The sequence below is a fragment of the Trematomus bernacchii genome, unplaced genomic scaffold, assembly GCF_902827165.1.
Source record: "Trematomus bernacchii unplaced genomic scaffold, fTreBer1.1, whole genome shotgun sequence".
Classification (NCBI taxonomy): Eukaryota; Metazoa; Chordata; class Actinopteri; order Perciformes; family Nototheniidae; genus Trematomus; species Trematomus bernacchii.
Window position 1 is genome coordinate 918,404 of NW_022987910.1, and position 20,427 is coordinate 938,830.

General features: G+C 38.4%; 2 protein-coding genes across 2 annotated transcripts; both read left to right on the forward strand.

Moving 5' to 3' along the window:
* The first annotated feature begins 866 nt into the window (after positions 1-866).
* Positions 867-10,624, forward strand: ctsc (cathepsin C). Its single transcript, XM_034115046.1, has 8 exons — positions 867-1,026; positions 1,468-1,613; positions 4,274-4,428; positions 5,272-5,427; positions 6,119-6,237; positions 7,841-7,972; positions 8,629-8,861; positions 9,759-10,624. Exons 1-8 carry the CDS (start codon positions 867-869, stop codon positions 10,023-10,025), a joined length of 1,368 nt encoding a protein of 455 aa, XP_033970937.1. The 3' UTR covers positions 10,026-10,624.
* Positions 10,625-11,081: 457 nt separating this feature from the next.
* rab38a (RAB38a, member RAS oncogene family) lies at positions 11,082-19,206 on the forward strand. Its single transcript, XM_034115047.1, has 3 exons — positions 11,082-11,397; positions 15,190-15,470; positions 17,998-19,206. The coding sequence occupies exons 1-3, from the start codon at positions 11,196-11,198 to the stop codon at positions 18,151-18,153; spliced, it is 639 nt and encodes a 212-aa protein (XP_033970938.1). The 5' UTR covers positions 11,082-11,195; the 3' UTR covers positions 18,154-19,206.
* The last annotated feature ends 1,221 nt before the right edge of the window (positions 19,207-20,427 follow it).

Below are 20,427 nucleotides of genomic sequence, written 5' to 3' on the forward strand. Positions count from 1 at the left end.
CATATAGCCTATAGATATATATATATATATATATATATCGATATCGATATATAGACACATTCATGCACACATATGCACATACATTTGCATATTAACTCGCTTTTCATAATATACATACATACTTTCAGACCTTTACTGTCTGGAACATAACATATGTGTATCCAATATCTTACAGCATGTTTTGTTTTTTGTTTTTTTTTATCTACAGGTACTATTATTATTCTTTTTCATCACCCTTTTTAACTATCATCAACCATGGATGTATAATGGTCATCAACAAGAAGCAACACCTACCTCGGTTTGTATTTTTTCTGATTTTTCTTTAACGCTACTGCGCATGCCCCCAGCTCACAGGTCATGTGACAAGGAAAATGAAACCAAAAAGCGGCAGACAAAGAACGGTTTAGGGCGAGAGAAGTACGTGTGTGGGTTTTCTTGTTAGCTTAAGTCTCTTTAACACATACTTAAAGTGTTCAAATAACGATACGCTACGTATAGTGCGCTGAGAGGTAGTATATGCGTTAAACATGTAGGTTAAATAACTAAACTAAATAAATGCACACGAGCTTATGTTTTGGAAATACGGTTAGAATAGCAGCAGGTTTTAAAGAAGGGCGCTTGCTTTGTCTTGTTGTTGAGCTACAGTGAGTAATCTTGACCCTAGAAACTGAAGTGTATCTTTGTCTGAAAGTTTCAGGTTGCATAAATAGCAGAGCAGACAGAGGACGGGTGTAACAACAGAAGAAGTTGGGGCCAGTTAGCGCAGGTAAACAAACAGGGGTCAAACTTTAAGGCTTTTATCTGAGACCCAGAACTCGGTGCGTAGCTATTAGGTGTGTGTGCAGGTACGCTAGCTGTGTGTGAAGATGAGGTCGAGCGGTGTGCTTGTGTGTGTGCTCCTGCTATGGGTTGAGGGCAGCTGGGGGGACACCCCGGCCAACTGCACCTATGAGGACCTGCTGGGGACATGGGTGTTTCAGGTGTCCAAAGGAGGACACGACAAGAACATCAACTGCTCTGCTGCAGGTAAACACACCAACACAGTATTGAAATGATCTCATTATGAGACTGAGGAGTGAGACTGAGAATAGTTTAGCTATTTGGAAATCAGCTGACATGTTAGGACCTGTTGAATTTTGGGCAGACACTAAAGCAGAATGATGACTTCCTCTTCCGCTAACACTTTGTCTTGCTCAATATGTTTTCATACAAACAAATATAGATATACACATATTCTCTACTCTTTCTATTGTGTCTGCATCTGTAATTTAAGTGTTTGAGCATACAACAAATGGGACTTTCAGTTGCTTTCACTTCCACATAGTGCCAGCCAAAACTCATACTTGCTCAATGTATTGGCATCCATGGGATCACATTTTCTTTTTGTTGAGGACTGATGATTAACTTATGGTTTAATCATTTCCTGCAGTTAAACTCTACATTGTATGTTTTGGTGTTCCTCCTCAGCCACGGTTGAGAGCACGGTGACTGTGACCCTGGAGAAACCGTCAGTATCCACAGATGAGCTGGGGAACAGCGGCTTCTTCACCCTCGTCTACAACCAGGGTTTTGAAGTGGTCATCAATGGCTACAAATGGTTCGCCTTCTTCAAGGTAAAACATGCATTGACACAATTCACCTATTTGAGACAAAATGTGAGTATTATGTCATGGTTACTCTGCAAAAACGACTAATTTCCTGGTTGGTTTGAAGCTCGTGTTTCAATCTTGATATTTTCTCGCTTCCACTGGCAGGAAATTAAAACTCAAGTGACTTTCAGTAGTGTTAAATTGACACCCACCAATTTATTCCCTGCATGGAAGGCTTTCTGTGTCTCCCTCTCACCCATGGGCGTAGGAAGCATCCTGAATGTGGGGGGGACATTTTTAACGGGGGTGTGGGGGCGAAAAAAAATATAGATTTCCTGTATTCTGGTGCATTTTAACAGGTGGTTTGATACTTTTATGTGGCTATACTAGCATGAGGAAAATGATGGGTACATTTTGTAATTTCAGTAGTAAAGAAAGGAAACATATTTGATTATTAATTCAGAGCTGTCTTTGAATTAATAAAAAGCAGTTTAAATGCCCATTTTTTGTACATTTATATACAACAATAAATATTTGTGAGTGCATTGAGAGATATTGTTGTGGAGAGTCATTTATATATAAATCGCAAAATACATTTGTGAATCCTTCTGTGAGCATTTATTAATATTGAGACTGATCTGACTCCATACAGATGTTAAGTTCACCTAGGAATGGTATCATTGACTTAAATGTTCAAATAAATGTTGCTCTTCTGTCTATATTGGTCATATGATGCCCCTTGACTGAAATGTTTCCTGTTCAATATCCCCACTGATTTCCTTAAAATCCTGGGATGAGAGTCCACATCACAATTTACTCTCAACTGTCATTTCCCTTTCATCACTCACCTCAGCAATGGACCTCTCTCCACTGTCCCTGTATTCTGCCTCTGACTCACTCTCAAGTGCCTAGATGTCAAGAGAGGTGGTGAAGTGATAATAAATACTGATAAATACTAGTAACCTGGCATTTCGATGCCTTTTCTCATCTAAACTATTCAGTATTTGTATCTCTCTATCATGACATAAAGACGAAACTCCTCTCCAGAAGTGAGACGCCGCCATCACTGTTAACTGATTAACTGCTACCAGCTGATGACTTACTTTCCTCTTCTTTGAAAAAAATGTTCTTATGCCCATGTTGTCTGGGAGAGAAAACATATCAAACCAAGAGATCGTCAGCTTTGATTTTCGCTGTATTAACCATTTCCCGAACATTTGGTGTGTGTGCCTTACCTCCGCTACCGGCATCGCTTCATACAACAGATCTGAGCTGTCCAACTATGACAACACTCCTTGAACATGCGCGCGCTATGTGAGAATCTGCCTTGGTACAAAGTAGCAGTGAAAACATGGTACGGAGTTTCATTGATTTGGGCATTCTCTCAATAAGCAAGTGGAATGGATTTCATTTGATAGTGAAGCACTGACACAGCGCTCTACAAAGTGCGGCGAGTGGATAGACCGATTCACGGACTTTCCGCATAGTAAAAGTGGGGGGGTCTAAACTAATCATTTGAAAAAGTGGGGGGGACTTGTCCCACCCTCATATAATGGCTGCGACGCCCATGCTCTCACCATCACACTTTCTGTAAATCTGTTATAGCTTTTTAGTTTCTCTCCTCTCAGTTGTGTCATCCCCATACTTCTGACTTGTGATGTTTTTTAATACAGTCTAGTAAAAATGCTTGCAGCAAACAATTTCATATCCTCTTTTTGCACTTTAGCTTAGCTCGTTTTATACACATCATCTTTCTTGTGAAAGCCCAGCTGACCACAAACTTTATGTGGTCAACGTCCAACTCATCATGCATCACTGCCTGACATTAATGGTTTAGTTTCACTGTCACTCATTTTCCTCTCTCCTTATCTGAAATGTGGTTAGTGGTTATCTTTAACATCTTTGATGCGCACTAGGCCAGGCTGAAAGGAATTAGAAATATGCACAGTTTAAAAGCAGCTATATTTGAGATTGATCTTTTCTCATGTGACATTTCCCATCACTCATGTGACACTGAGTTTCATTTCATTTTCATTTGTCCCGCTCATGGTACGCAGAACCCAATGTACAATAATTGCCAACAAAACATGTCTCAACAAACACACCATTGAGCGAAAAGGAGCAGGGAGAAGAAAAACATCTTATATGACCAGCCCATTTCTAAAAAAATAAATAAATAAAAATAAATGGTCTGCCCTTCATAATAAAACATTTTTTAATTTTTGTTTTTCACAGCCAAACATAACAGTATCTTAGGATACTAAGAGAAACACAAAAAATACTTATTTCCCACTTGACGGTTAACGGAAAGAAACAAAACACCAAAACATCACATGTATAAGGAAAAGGAAAAGGAAAAGGAAAAGTGCAACACCCTCATCTGAGTCCTACTGAAGAAGAAGGAAGTGTCATAGCCTGTCTGTTTCTAACCCGTGATTGGATTCAAGCTGTTCATATTTAGTTCAACTTCCCTATTTTTCTAGACTTGACTAGGCTAAAAGTAGCAAGTTGTGAGGATTAGGGAGGTTTTTGTTGATTAAGACTTTGGATGGAACATAATAACGAAATATGTTTTGAAAATATATTACTAGGAAATAATCTAATCTTCATTCAGGTTTTGTATTTACATAAAATTGCATATTGGACACCAAACGACTAATCTGATTGTCTCACTTCACTTGCAGTACACTGAAGGTGGGCTATGGGTAACCACCTACTGTGACCAGACCATGCCGGGGTGGGTCCATGATGTCCTGGGACACAACTGGGCCTGTTTCGTGGCGAAGAAAGTGAAATCAGTACCACCCCAAATAGATTACAAACCACTCTTCAGCAGCAGGTACGTACATTATAATAGCTAGGTACACAAGCTAACGTAACTTACACAAGCTAGAGAGCAAAACATCGGAATATTATTGTGTAGAGTCTAAACACATGCAATACTGAGGATCTCTGCTTTCAGTGAACTCTGCAGTTTTGACCTTTCTGCTTTATTTATACATTTCTAGTCCCTTCTGTGATGTGAACCCTCACCCTCAGTAGGCCATTCATAAGGGCCTGGAATCTAAATTCATATCTGATATTAAAGCATGACCGTTCCTTACATTTCCTCACATGGAGGAAGCTTACAATAGCTACTGAAACATTTATACTTTGCAATTATAATCTGTAAATAACACAATCTGCAGGTATCCAGCAAGCAAATTGTGGCAACTTTTGTCACATTTTACAAGTTGTCTCTTGGCTGGCGTGGATATTTTCTGCACATGATTCTGTAGTTGAGGGTGTGAACTCTGTAGGTCTGCCTTGTCAGATAGTAATCTGGATGAAAAATACACTTATGGTGTTGGGAGTTTTCCTACCATCAACTTTGAATTATGTCCTTAGCACTCCAGGGAACAATTTAGCTGTAAACCTCTTTATGAAGTTGTATCAAAAACTGGACAATGTCTTAGCAAGTCTTTATTATCCAAGTTAAACTGTACTAGCAGATGTTATAGTTTCTTATTGCAGTGCTTTTGTACTATTTTATTGCACAGTAGTCAGATGTCTGTATATTATCAAAGCTGTACATGTTAACTATCTAACATTGGTAAGGTCATTTGAGTTTTTAACCCAGCTTTTTTGCTTTTTTTTGTGTGACACACAATACCTTTTATATGTGACTGTGTTCAACCTCCAGGCTGCTCGAGAAGCCGTACAAACACAACCTGGACTTTGTTGATTTAATCAACTCTGTCCAGAAGTCCTGGAAGGCTGCGGCCTACCCCGAGCACGAGCTGTTCACTCTGAGGGAGCTGCAGTACCGCGCAGGAGGGCCCGCCTCCCGCATCCCTCAGTGAGTGTTCACCTGCATCTCCCATAGTATATCACAGTGGGAAAAACACATGAATGCACATTAATAAGTAATATTTGTCTCCTATGTCATAACTATTGTGCTCAATTACTATTTAAACTACTCAATTATCAAAGTTACAATGAGCCCTGCTTAGCTTGTTGCATTCATTTAGTAAGGAGGTGTGTGGGAGTGCTTTTATACACACTACCAGTACACCATCAACTGAACAGATGACAGTTATTGGCAGATGGTTGCAAATGTGGAAGGGATTTTATTATATTGACATTTTATAATGTGATTCAGCTGCACTATTTCTTAAAGCACTTTGAATTACCTTCTGTTGAAAGGTGCTATATAAATAAACTTGTTTTGCCTTGCCTATTCTAATATCCAAAATGTTTATTTTGGCCTTTTCTTTTCATTCTAATGGAATGCGTTATAAGGGCTCTAATCATTCAGAACAAACACATTCTTACAATGGTAGTAAGAACAGTACAATGGACATCTGCTTGAATTGAACCCATCTGGTAAAACATTGCAATATTACTTGGTTTAACAGATCCACCTTTAAGTTGTCATGCCTTAATTTCTATAGTATGAGGCGTTCTGTTTAAAACAGTTTGTCCATGCAAAATGTCTTAACATAATTTAGCATTTTTATTTAATTCTGATTCTTACTTTTTCTCTTAAGGCGTGTTCGCCCTATGCCAGTCAAAGCTGGTTTGGCCAAGATGGCGGCTGCTCTACCTGAGCGCTGGGATTGGAGGAACGTTAATGGCGTTAACTTCATCAGTCCTGTGCGAAATCAAGGTGAAACTCAATTGCTGTCCCTCATATCCTCCTGGAACTGAGGGAAAAAAGTGTCTTCCAATTATTATTATTTTTCTCCTATTTATGGTTAAAAAAAACCTCTTGCAATTTAGACTTTTTAAATGTAATTTAATTTTAAATGTTACAGTATGTCCACTCTAGAGGACGTCAGGACCTTTTTAGTGTGAAAAGACAGCCTTAATTAACAGATAAACTATGTAACGTAGTATGCTTATATAGTGATATTATTAATACAAGAATACATTCACCTTTACTTTGAAGCTTTTTTACTGTTAACTGCTAACATGCAAAATCGGTTAATTCCAGACATTTAAACAATATGAATGAGAAGAATTGCAGGAAGCAGACAAAGCTTTACTTTTACGCTTGAGAAGATGTCCAAAGGGCAGACTGAACAGCAGCTCTCCAGATCCTCTGCTCTCCTCCTGGCAGGCCTGGGCGTACTTCCTGCTCTCCTCCTGTGTTTCTGCACAGCCTGGTGTGTGAGGGAGAGATTATGTGAGCTGAGTGGTTTGAGTGTCTGGAGGGCCTCTGCAGGGCTGGGTTTAAGGATCTAGAGAGCGCTGGAGAGTTCCAACAGAAGCCCTCTAAGTCACTGTGCAGAGATTATTTTCCTCCCTTCAATGTTTCAAGGCAGCTGGATTTTATAGGTTCCATTTCACTTCACACACAATTGTTTTTTCACATCACATGCAGCCCCACGGTGACTTTAAAGCAAGATGGAGGTGTAACTAGCCTTTTAGGGAATTAAAGCTTCATCTTGCATCCTGTGGGTCATGACAAACCTTTTATCTCTAATTGAGAAACTAATGAAATCATATATTAGGACACCAAAGTGTTCCCACAAGCACTGATCTTTAATTTAAATCAAAAGTTGAAACACCTATTAGTCTTAGGAGATGTAAGTATTGTCCCAAATGAAAACTGTTCTCACTTTCACTCTGACTTGAATCATTACTACAATTAAACCACTTTGCAAATCCCCACAGCCTCTGTTCTCTGACCTAATTTGTTCCAGATGAGGATTTTAATAAGAATATGGTGTCTCTCACTATCGATGGTGCTTCTGTCTGTGCATCCATTCAGTAGTATGCATTGCAACCAATGCAAATGAGTATGCTGGGGCAGAAACATCACAGAAAGTGAAATGCTGACTGATGAAATGTGTTCTTGGACAAATGTTCTACTGCAATGCATCGTTAACAATTTATTAGGGTTTATATTTCAGTGGTGTTGTAGAAGGTTGCATGTACTGTACGCCCTTTACCATATATGTTATGTTATGATATGTTGACATTAAGGTAATGTTTTTATTGGTATTGTGTTCGTTTAAAAGGTGCTTCCAATTTTGTCCACTTTATTTACATGTATAAGAAAGTAATAACAGACAAACTCTTTGTTTACATACATAACGATATACTGTTAAACGCACGTATTCTCTTTCTAGTACAACATCAGTTGTCTACAGTCAAGAAAAATCTCTTCATCTTAAGCTTCTCAAAGTTATGATTTATTGCAGTGCTGTTGTATAGCACAGCGGTGAGATTTGCCTCCAGTGTAAATATTTGATGTTCTGTTTCAGCATCGTGTGGAAGCTGCTACTCCTTTGCCACCATGGGAATGCTGGAAGCTCGAATTCGAATCCTCACCAACAATACCGACACCCCCATCCTCAGCCCCCAGCAAGTGGTCTCCTGTTCCGAATATTCTCAAGGTAAACTTGAACTCAATCTTAAATCTTCTTTCCTTAACAATTTGGTTAACACTAAAATTGCAGATATGAATTTGGCAGTAATTAGAAAATGTACCTAGCTAAGTATTCATATTGTGAAAGGGGCTGATGATGAAAGAGTGTACAAATGCTGCATGTAGAAACTCTGGGACACCTTCCTCCCTAATCAGAACAAGTAGCGTTTAAGTGGTTTTTTTTATGGCAATGTATAAAGCATGTTATAATTGTCCTGATTAAAACATTTTCAGTAATTATTTTGTAGAGTTGTGGAAATGCTCTCATTTATTATTTCCATCTTGGACCACAGAAGTGTTTCCAGCCAATTACAAAGTCAAGAAACCTCAAACAATTCTTGAGAAAATTCAAAATGTCAGATCTAGTCAAAAGTCAAAGTCAACTTTATTGTCAAATGTGTACAGACAGAGAGATCGAAATAGCGTTTCCCACAATCCCGAATACCAATAAAAAATAAGAATATGTATACAAATATGTATATCCTATATATACACAATCTATACACATTTATACATATGCACACATTAATACATAAATAAAAGCACAACAATCAATATATACAAAATAACAGTCACTTCAATATCTTTGGTACAAACTTAGTTATTTATCTCTCCTTTTATAAGGTTGCGATGGCGGATTTCCATACCTGATTGGGAAGTACGTGCAGGACTTCGGTCTGGTGGATGAGTCGTGCTATCCATATATTGGAAAGGACTCTCCCTGCGGTCTCCCTAAGAACTGTAGTCGCATCTACACCGCCGATTACAGCTATGTTGGCGGGTTCTATGGCGGCTGCAGTGAGATGGCTATGATGTTGGAACTGGTCAAGAATGGACCAATGGGAGTGGCCTTTGAGGTAAACAGCTGGTTACGGTTTCTTTAATGCTATTTCTAAACAAACAGTTTGTGTTCACTCAACAATTGGGGTTTTACTTTGTCAATACATGTTAGTTTAAGTAATTTGAATTCAGGTTTTCAGCTATTTCTGTTTAAGCCTGTTATAATTTAGCTGTAGCTGTGGCACTTTAAATAATCTGCACAAATTGAGATCTTTTTTTTCCGAAAGCCTTTAAAGATATAATGAATAGAATAAATCTAAGAATAAGAAAATATTCAGGCTTTTCAAAGGCTCTCTCACATTCATAGTCTTTTTGTATTATCGTCAAAAGGCCTATTATTTTTTTTGCCTTCAACTGTGTGCATAATAAAACAGTTGGCTTCTAATTCACACAGTTGGTACATTTTACCCACTGTGGGCCTTATGATTAATGTTTTTGATTCTACAGTATTCATGGAGGTGGTCTTTTCATCTGGGAAGTTGGCCTGTCTTGGCTATAAAACACTAATGGAAACCCTGCAATATATCATTTGACTACTTCTGTTTTGTGTTGCAAAACTTTTGAACGCTACACTGCTTTTTTTGTTTGAGTAGTCTGTCGCTCTGATTTAACTCTCCATACATAGTGTAATATCAACAACTCAGTGTAAGCTATCTGCAAATTCTCTGGAAGTAAAGGTTTAATTTGTCCCATTAACCCCAGTGCACAGCTAAGCTAGGAAAATGCTAGCAAGTGTTAACCGTTAGTTTATTCATTTTTATTTATAAAATGAAGGTAAATGTAACTTTTTTTTTTTAATGAAATGCCTTTTGTAATGTTGTCTTTACAACTCATTAGCCCTCCCTTTATAAGGTATAGCTTGAGTGTGATATGCTCTTAAAAAATAAATGTAAATCGTCCGTATCCTTTCACAGGTCTACCCCGACTTCATGCACTATAAGGAGGGCATCTACCACCACACAGGCCTCGGAGACCCCTTCAATCCCTTCGAGCTGACCAACCATGCCGTGCTGTTGGTGGGCTACGGCCGCTGCCACATGACCGGTCAGAAGTACTGGATTGTCAAAAACAGCTGGAGCACCAACTGGGGTGAGGACGGCTACTTCAGGATCCGCAGAGGCAGCGACGAGTGTGGCGTCGAGAGCATCGCCGTGGCAGCAAACCCCATCCCCAAACTGTAGACGCTCGGAGAGGTTTAACAATCAGTCATTCATAAAAATGTTAAACTAGGAATTAGTTAAAAGCATAAGAAGGGACACCAAACTTATCTTTTATGGTTGATTTAGTATTATAACATACCATTCATTTGAATTGGAGTGAAACTGCTATTTACATTTGTTTATGTTTTCCAATTTCAGCTATCACTGATTAACTGCCTATGGATGATTTTAATTCAAGCTTTAACTGCCAACACAAACTTGGAAACAAAATGCATCGGGTCTTACTTGAATGCTGAATGGTACTAAAATATAAAAGTTTTGATGCACAACGTTACTGCAGATGTGAAGGGATTTAAATTGAAAGGGAACTGGGGAGTGTTTGTGTTTTATTGTCAGGTGCAGGACTTTGATTATTTTTCTCAGGGAAGCAACGGTGCAGAATTGCAACCTCTTTTGTCCTTGCACCAAATTGAAAATGTTACTGCCATGTTTCTCTGTGGAGCATTTTAACTGGAATTATTGATCAAGCAGAATAAGGGATTAAGTGATTTTATTGCATTTTATTCTGATTTGCACTGATGTTTTTAATTTTGATGGAATAAAAGCATTTATAAATGTTGTCAATGTGTATGGAAAAAAGACTAAAATAATTTAAAAGAGAATTAAAAAGTTGAAATGGCCCAATAAACAGTAAGATGTTGCTCATTAATTAATCAGTAACACAATCCAAAAGTTAAATACATAATACTGCCTATGTAATGTTAGGAACCTTGCATGCAAACGGCTGACCAAAGGCCTATTTTTACTCCACTATATCGTTAAATGAAGGACTTTTACAGATGAAGCATTCTGAAGATGTAAATAACTTTCGATGTGAGTTTTAAAGTTATTACCTCAGCATTTAATATTTTGAGTGCTTATCCTCTCAGGCATGGAAGTGTTAAATACTCCCTGGTTCTCGGAGGCAGCGTTTACAGTCACAAGGTCCTGACGACTCCGCTCCACTTCCGTCTGTGGACCAGGGCGTACCTCCCTCCTTCTCACCCTTTCCTCCCCCCTTCCTCCTTATTCGCCTCTCAACTCATTCCCAACTCTCCTCAGTTCCCTGCTGTCCTGTGCTTCTCCCCTTTCATCCCCCGGCTCTCTCCATTCCGGTGGATTCATGCTCAGCTCTCGCCCTCCTCGGTCGCCATGCAGAACAACCACACCAAGGAGCATCTTTTTAAGATTCTCGTTATAGGGGACCTCGGGGTCGGAAAGACCAGCATCATCAAGCGGTATGTGCATCAAAACTTCAGCCCCAACTACCGAGCCACCATCGGGGTGGACTTCGCCCTCAAAGTCCTCAACTGGGACCAGGAGACGGTGCGCCTGCAGCTGTGGGACATCGCAGGTACATAACCACTTTTACGCACGGCTCATACCAAAAAGCAGAGTTTCAGAAAGGGCAAACGCATATGAGGTGTTATGAAACATTAGTTTTAAATTCCTTTTTGAATATAGTTTTTTTTTTTTGCTGCTGTGTCTCAAAGTGTACAGTTTTGTTAAAGCACGCCACAGGGAAATTAGCTGATTAAATGATGTATTTCGAAAGAATATGGGAATGTGTGGAGATTTATAAATATGTAGCACATATTCACTTTTTCTTCAGTTTAAGCTGTGATAGACTTTGTTTGACACTTAAATAACATGTACTTTTTCATTTATATATATATATATATATATTTAAAGGCTTTAGGCTCTTATATCTCTTGAGGAGATTATGTTTACAGTGATGCCTTTTTTCTTTTTTGATCGTCACATGATAAAATAAATCTGCTTCAAAATTCCACTGTGTAGTAGTTATGAGAATCAAATGTTCCATTCATGTAATTTTAATTCAAGAAAAATAACTATCCAAATAACAGATTCAATATGTATGATAGGTCGGCTGCTCAAATAACAAAAATAATAACGTTTTATTTTAGGAAAGGCAACAAGTCACGTAAAAGAGTCCTGAGAGGAAATGTCATGTGGTGTACTGACATTCAAATAATTATGTATTTTAGATAAACATCTAGTTTGAGCCCTTTGATGAAAAGACATGAACTGATCATGAGACAATGTCGTCAGAGTTGTTATTTAACCATTTTGGCAGGGGGGTGATATTAAGGTTTATCTAGGGTAAACATTTTTCATGTCTACCAGCTGACCTCTGACATTACTCACTTCAAATCACTTAGCAACGCATTTCTGTAATTACACAATTGTCTTTATTTAGAATCACAATAAACACACACACACAAATGCTGAACATCTCTCTTAGACCAAAGTGCAAAGCTCGCATATGGACCATGATTAGTATAACATATTTGTCAATATTAATTCAAACCCATTCGTGTGACCTTTAAACAAGTAAATATGTTTCAATCTGTGGGATAGTTTGGCGGGGGCTTCCAAGTTTTCATTTTATTTAAAAAGACTAAGATTGAATTCATGTAACTGATTAATTTAAATGCATTTCAGATAACATTTACTAATTGTCTTTGTGGCCACTCACCTCTTCTCTGCAATCTGCTAAACTGCATGCCATACTATGTTGTATGCATCCAGATATGACTGCACACAACTGGAATGCGGATAATTCATTTTCATAAAGAATAGAGAATGTATTTTGTGAAAATGACAAATTGTAACGTATTTAAGCTTTCATTGCCTGGGGTGAACATACATTTAGGGCTTTTGACAGGGATGCTGTGGGTTAGACACCCAAAGGCTACAGCAGTCTCATCTCACATGAGTGTCGGCTGAGGTTCAGAAGAATGGTCTGACTTGCAGCTCTCTCCCCTCCTGTGCGCCCTCTCCAGTAAGCGCAAGCAGTCATGTGTCTCAAACTCATGAGGCAGATTTGAGGCCCAAGCTCTTGTATACAGAAAGCTTTTATTGTGAACTAAGGATTAGTGTCTCCCTCAGAGAAAACGGCAATAGGTCTGGAGTGTACGTGTTCCCTACACTCACCCTAAAGCTATGGAAGCCTTGAGGTGGGGTAGCCAGTATGTCTACATAGTCTGTCCATTAAGATTATCAAATTAGTTTTCTAGTTAGTTTGGATCTTAGAAGGTATATATTTTAAGATTTTGTCACAAATAAACACACTGATTACAAGCAAATTTAAGGAAATGTCCTAAAATAAATATGTTTGCATTCAGCATTTTACTTTGTCCATCACTGCTTTGTTTGTTTGGGGGTTTATGATAGTCTTAAGGTTTCTCATGCCACAGAAGTAATACATCACCTGCTGCTTCTGTGCATTTCCCAAGACAAATAATAACTTCAGCCGGTCTATTTTTGACTCCCATTTTTCTCTGTCCAGAAGTGGATATCTGCAGGGGCATAGAGCATGATGATGTGTCTGGTTTAGGGCACGTTAGAGGGGCTTTATACTGTTCAGCCTTTTGAAATCACAAAGATACAGTGTTGAGCTGTGGATGTTTCCAGAACTGACCAAAGATCTTTCACATGTTATCTGCTCTACTTCATCTCCACATGTCATATCTAATAACGAAGCCTTTGCCTCTCCATACCTTAAGTAACTTTAAAGGACCAGAAACATCATTTCTAAATCAGCTTTTTATATGGTTAAATGGTTTTGGTAATTCCACATGAGAGATACCTGTATTTATGTTTCGGTCAGTATTCTTTTAACCAGTTTGAGGGTGAAAATAAGCAACGTCTTGCAGCAGTTAGGATCTAATCACAAAGAAAAAAAACGTATTATCTAATCAAATTACACCCACACAATCCTGATAAAGTAAATTAGCACAGCCTTTAACTGTTAAACTATTATTTGATGATACATAAGGTAGGGCTGCTCAATTAATCGTATTTTAATCGCAATTACGATTATGGCTTGCAACGATTACGAAAACAACGTAATTGAAATAAAACGATTATTTTTTTATTATTATTACTTTTTTTAATTACTTTCTTTTTTTATTGGTTTTTCAGTTGAATTATAATTAAAGTTTAGGGTAATCAACTGTTAAAAACATACTGTTCAAAAAATTCTCCAATAGATTGATGTTTTCAAAGTAAATGGATAATCGTTTTTAATAATCGTGATATCAATTATTGACCCAAATAATCGAGATTATGATTTTTGCCATAATCGAGCAGCCCTAACATAAGGTTTTCTTTAGCTACAATGTTGACTTAACCAGTTTCATATTCAGTCATTCTTATTAACATTTAAAGAGAAACAGTTTGAAACAATTGTCTTTTTTTCAGGTTAGGTTTTATTAGGACAAGAAACAATAGTGAGTTTGATTCAGTTAACAACTAAATACACAATTATAATTCTTCATCTGGTATACAGCCGTTCTATACTATGATACTTCTTATTATTATACAATATTCTGCCCTTCTGATATGTCCTTAATGGCACACAACCTCCTGGCTGTTGAGCAGCTCACCCTGTGAACCGGTCCATCTGTGCAGGTGTCAGGTGAATAGCGAATGTTTCTATTGGCCTCTAAAAAGTAGCCTGTAAATAAATATCAGCTCCTCTCCTCTTTGCCATGATGCAAACTGCTTTTAGAAGGATCAGTTAGGGTTTGTGGTTTAGTCCTCAGTGTACAAATGTCTTGCCCACAAGCTGAACTGTGAGGCTGGTACTGATGGTGCTCTAGCAGACGTTATGGATGGGAAAAATCACTGCGGATACAGCATTCCTACAGAGCTTATCGAATTAATTTTACTCTGAGGAATTTGTACAGTTCACAGTCAAGAGAACACGGACACGCTCACACCAAAGACTCCTCTCTCCTCCTACCAGCCCTGCCTCTATCCGTGTCTGCATCTTATCTCTCTCTTTATGCAGCCCTTCTAACAGTATAAGCATGCTATTTTGTGTGCATATCCATGTTTGAGAGAGTGGGTGAGGTATGTCGGGAATTCTTGCATGGTAGCACAAGAGACAGGAGTGTGATAAAATGAGTAAATCGGATGATTCATGGCTCTGTGTCTGTTTGCTGCTGAGGTGTCACAGCAGCTTTTTGGGCGCCAGAATGTAGCTCCCAAGAAAGTGTAAGAAATATTTTCTCACTGTGCAAGACAGTATCACGTTTTATCACCTTGACTCTGATAATATTATAATAATTTTTTCTCTGTGTATACATCTTTGCCCTTGTCTGTGTGTGCCTTCTAGGTCAGGAGAGGTTTGGCAATATGACCCGTGTGTACTACCGCGAGGCCATGGGCGCCTTTATTGTGTTTGACGTCACAAGGCCCGCCTCCTTTGAGGCCATCACCAAATGGAAGGAGGACTTGGATTCCAAACTGTGCCTTGCCAATGGGAAACATGTAGCCACTGTGCTTTTGGCCAACAAATGTGACCAGGGTCGGGACGTACTGACCAATAATGGAATAAAGATGGAGCAGTTCTGCCAGGAGAACGGCTTTGTGGGATGGTACGAGACGTCCGCTAAGGTGAGAACACATTTATGAACACATTTATGAACACAAAGCAGGGACATAGCTAGCAGGATGGAGCTGTGGATAGCCTCCTGAGGTTTGTCCTTTTTTCAAATATCCTTGAGAAGCATCTGACTCCCTGATGGTTTGACTGTATCAGACCCAGCGCCTGTTTACTCTGTGGAGATGCTACCACAGAGGCGCATTCAGGGTGTGAAGAAATCCTTTAAAAGCGAGTTTAACAGCCTCTCAGTCTACTCAATACTTGTTTCAGTCAATGAGCAGAGCCGTGTCTCACAGCAGATATTCCCCCTATGTTAGTTCAGCTCAGCTGCACTTGCATCAGTTTCTCTATCATCCAGACACAATGTTCAATAATGTTTAGGGAATGTTTCAGCCCACTGATTTCCACCGACCGACACAGATTGAATGAATAGTTTGAAAACTTTGGGAAAAATGCTTATTCACCTTCTTTACATCCCTGCCCAGAGTTACAGAAGATTGATAACACCCTTGTTTTTTTAAAAGGCATGAGCCAGGAGGTGTTCAGGTTAGCTTAGTTTAGCATACAGACTGGAAATAGCTATCCTTGCATTATTCAAAGGTAAACAAACACCACTTGATTACTTATGACAATACCTTGACTTGTTTTTAGGAGATAATAATGAAATAGATTTGACTAAAATGGTTGCCATCTATTTTCATTTTGCCAGTCTAAAACCCATGTGACCTGTACAGTTTGACTTGGAAACAAAGTATTTCCATGATAAACCGATAAACAGAACAAATGATTAAATAGGAAAAACAAATATGAAACTTCATAAAGGACAGTCAAATGTAAGACTCACTGAGGCAGACCGTTATCAGGATCCACCCACCTACACACTTACTCACTGAGACTAACACCAGACATGATAGCTGCTAATGTGGAGCTAGAATCTCACATCTGGATGTTAAGGGAGGAAAATAGACAGAGACGTGCACACACACACACACACACACACACACACACACACACACACACACACACACACACACACACACACACACACACACACACACACACACACACACACACACACACACACACACACACACACACACACACACACACACACACACACACACACACACACACACTCATCGTTATACCGATAAACTACAACATTCAGTTAAATGAAGCCGTTGAAATTCAGGCAGTCAACCAGTGAAGGAATTGAGTGGCTTGGTTTTGAAGCACCACCACCACCACTGTTAAGTGATATTTGATTTAAATGGTTGCACAGTGTGAGTTAGAACTTCTACTAGTTGCACCCACTACTCTGTGAACACTGTGGAGTCTGAAGCTCATAAAGCTCTTCAAAAGTGATGTGCATCTGGATGCTTTAAGTGTCATCTGCACAAAAACATGTACACTTTGCTCTTCAGCCTGTAATGTATCAGGGCGCTATCTGACACACTGAGCCCACTGCAGAATAACACAACAAAATAATTATTTCAAACTTTAATCTTAAACAACACTGCACATGTTCTGCATGCACAGGGAAAGAAGTGAAGTTGTGAGAGAGGGCAGAGGGTGTTTTTATGGTGTTTTATCTCACTTTGAGAGATTCTTTTGTTCCAGTTCTAACACTAAGTATGATAGATCACGACACATAGGAGTTGTGTGTGAGAGAAGTGCAGGAAGCTGCAGACAGAAGCATGTCACATCCTACTGAGAACACTGTTAGATCTGATGAATATTCAGCTGTTGTGCTGCTACTGCATCACATATTAAGAAAGTGTGTGCATACGTGTGTCTCTCATGAATACTCACTTCTAGTCGTCTCCTCTTGTGAACCTTACTTTGACATTTCTCTAGTTTACTTCAGCTTCAGTCCAAGTCCTACAGGGCTGCAAAAACACTGTGTAGAATGGTATTTTACAACATACAAATGTAGAATAATATGAGCAGCACTTTTGGATTTTTTTTGTAAACACTTCTGTTGTTGTTTATATTGTTTGTTTACATTTTTTTATCAACGATACATGTTGACTCCACTTTCATTCGCTCCTGTTAACAATAAACCAAAGCTATTCACTAAAAACACTTTTCAAGATTGTTCAATTCCTAGTGTTTGATTTTCATGTGATATGCACTTTTTAATTATAGCATTTAGTTTTTCATATTATTAATTTGACCTATCATTCACACATCACTTGTTCAATCAAACTCATCTCACAGTTTGAAGTATTATTGTCATTTTCACTGCTTTAACTGCAGAGACCACTGTCAGCAGCTGCGAGGACATTTATTAATACTCTCTTTTCAGTTTTGGTTCACGTCATGGCTGCTGGCCGGTGCCTCATCCATCAAATCAGTTTAGTCACGGCCCATTTGATTTACTCACCTGCTCTTGCCGATTCTTGTTTAATGCTCAAAATGTTTTATATTTATAGTTTAGGCTCATAAAATGTTAGCATTAATCACAATTTGTCACCACTTGTTCATACTACCATTTCTCTTTCTATTTGTTCCTTCTACTTTGCCCTCTCTTTTCAGGAAAACATCAACATCGATGAAGCGGCTAACTGCCTGGTGAAACACATCATTGCCAGTGAGAACGACATGCTCCAAGCTGAAGTGCCCGACACCATCACCCCGCAGCTGGAGAATGACAAAGGCAGGACATGCTCCTCCTGCTTCAGATCCCAGTGACAGCCCCAGACGTCCTTTTGTATCTCATTACACAAAAAAAGTTTAGTTTTTCTGTAAGCAGGAAAACTACTTTGGCAGATTTTTTTTTGTAAGCATGTATGCCAACCTCATTCCTGTATGGTAGTGTGAGTGTGGAGAGGGAGAGACAGGCAGCTGGCTCAAGACATGGAGACAGAAAGAGAGCTGGATGCAGCTGTATGCGCTTGTCAAAGACAAGGTTACCCTCTGGGCGACTTCAAGCCTTGACACTGGCACTTTGGTTACCATGGAGACACCGTTAATGAACCCATGCACAGAGAGATCGCAGCAAATCACAGAGTATCAGTATGTGTATCTGTACTGAGGTCTGCAGAGCTAATCTCTATTTACTCTTTTTTTCTGTGTCTGAGTTTTCTCTGCTTCTTTCTCCCTTCACATCCCTCCCTCACAGCATTTATTTTTATTTTTTCAGATGTCATTCTGTACTAATAAGCAGGCAAAAAGCAACAGAAATATAGTTTTCCTCCTGATATGCAAAGCAACTCAATTTGAATCCTGATAACACTACAATTTCACCACTAGCGATGGTTTTATTACATCTGGTTCTGTTTTGGTCATTTTATAACACTGTCTTTTCCTGTCTTCCCTCATGCACATTTTCCGGCTTTAATGTATAACAGATTATATTAATGTAGTAAAAGTGCCTTTTTCCAATACAAACCATCTTATTTAATTTCCTAAAAATATATATCCACTACATATTTTATTTATAAGTGCACTTAAAGTACCTTGCTTTTCATCACTGAGGTAGAACTGCACTCATGTATATTGCAAAATATCAAAAAGTACATTGTGTGTGTGAAAAAATGACATGTTAAAGCAAAGATTCATTATGTTGTTTCCCTATTAATTCAATGGTTTTATATTCAATTTATAATATTTGTAATATTTGTAATTATGGGATTCATGCGTATGTATGCAAACATGTACATATTATATACAGTATAATGAAACTGATTATAGAACCAAAGATGTATCCAGTTTTCAACATGTTCATATGAATAAACCATAGCTTTACTGACCAATGTCTGGATGTGACTGTGTGTTACAATGTGTGCACACACAGGTGTTTTCAATCACTGAGGCTGATTGGAGCAACGATGGTTAAGGTGTAAATAGTCCCGCCCCTAACAGGTGCAACAAATGAAGAGGCGCATTAGAGAGCTGTCCGTCAAGATCAGTTTGTGAATGCCCAGAAACACCTGGGACAAAAGTTAAGCATCATTGTTACTCTGGTACAATTGTAAAAATATGCTCTTTTAAAATACTCTTTGTTTGTGTTTAAAAGTTGATTTTCTGTTCATCTTTTAACATTGATAATTAAATGTTTTATCTACAAATCAGGTTTTCCCATACATAGTAGATTCAAATATTTGTTAAAAGTTATTCAACATAAATTAAGATGTCGCTCCAGTGGAGAAAATCTGATTTAAAGCGGTCTCTGGTGCAAATAATATCAATTTAAGGCTTCTATAGGTCTGTGTTCTTTAGTCACATTTCTTGTGACTAGATCACGCTTGATTGAAATTCCAATTTCATGGCAAATTTACTAGATAGGTTCCAGCTATTTCAAATAAGAGAGATGCTACAAGGGCAGAATAGATTGTTTTAGTCTTGTAATAAACCACATTTCTGTAAAATGGAAACGTTTTTCCACCAGTGGCTTATCAGGTCATAGTTCTATTTGCATATGTTAACGAATGCACCATTCTCCAAATCATTCACCAATACAATCAGCTAGCGTACAACCTGATTCGTGATTAAAGCTACATCATTTATCTGGCTTACATTATAAATAAACAGTGTTATATTTTTTGAATCTGCGTACTAAAAAATCAGGCTGCAACATTATTATAAATCCACAGATGTAATCAGAGCATAACAAATTCAAATTGATGCAATTTTAACTTCTGGCACTGAACCACAGAATGTATTTCCAATGAAATGTCAGGCTTGTGGACAAACATTTATTCATTCCTTACAGAAGGGGATTATGTTTTTCTCATAGTATTAGTAACCGGTCCCTCCCGTCAATATGCTGAAAATCCGATTTCACTGAGAAATATTTCAGATTCCAGTACAAGTGTTCTTGTTTGTGTATTTATTTTCCTGATGACCTGACTTTCACCTGCCATGGGACTGAAGCCGACCTGCAGTAAACCGTCGTTACTTTCTCGACCTCTAAGGTGTCTGAAAACACATCTTGAATTTCTTGAGATTGGCAACCATTTCTTT

What these genes read in the sequence shown, in the direction of transcription:
- ctsc (XM_034115046.1), top strand. Translation starts at nt 867, where the DNA reads ATGAGGTCGAGCGGTGTGCTTGTGTGTGTGCTCCTGCTATGGGTTGAG. An exon ending in CATCAACTGCTCTGCTGCAG is followed by an intron (nt 1,027 to 1,467) that starts GTAAACACACCA and finishes GTTCCTCCTCAG; the next exon opens with CCACGGTTGAGAGCACGGTG. An exon ending in CAATGGGAGTGGCCTTTGAG is followed by an intron (nt 8,862 to 9,758) that starts GTAAACAGCTGG and finishes ATCCTTTCACAG; the next exon opens with GTCTACCCCGACTTCATGCA.
- rab38a (XM_034115047.1), top strand. Translation starts at nt 11,196, where the DNA reads ATGCAGAACAACCACACCAAGGAGCATCTTTTTAAGATTCTCGTTATA. An exon ending in GCAGCTGTGGGACATCGCAG is followed by an intron (nt 11,398 to 15,189) that starts GTACATAACCAC and finishes TGTGCCTTCTAG; the next exon opens with GTCAGGAGAGGTTTGGCAAT. An exon ending in GGTACGAGACGTCCGCTAAG is followed by an intron (nt 15,471 to 17,997) that starts GTGAGAACACAT and finishes CTCTCTTTTCAG; the next exon opens with GAAAACATCAACATCGATGA.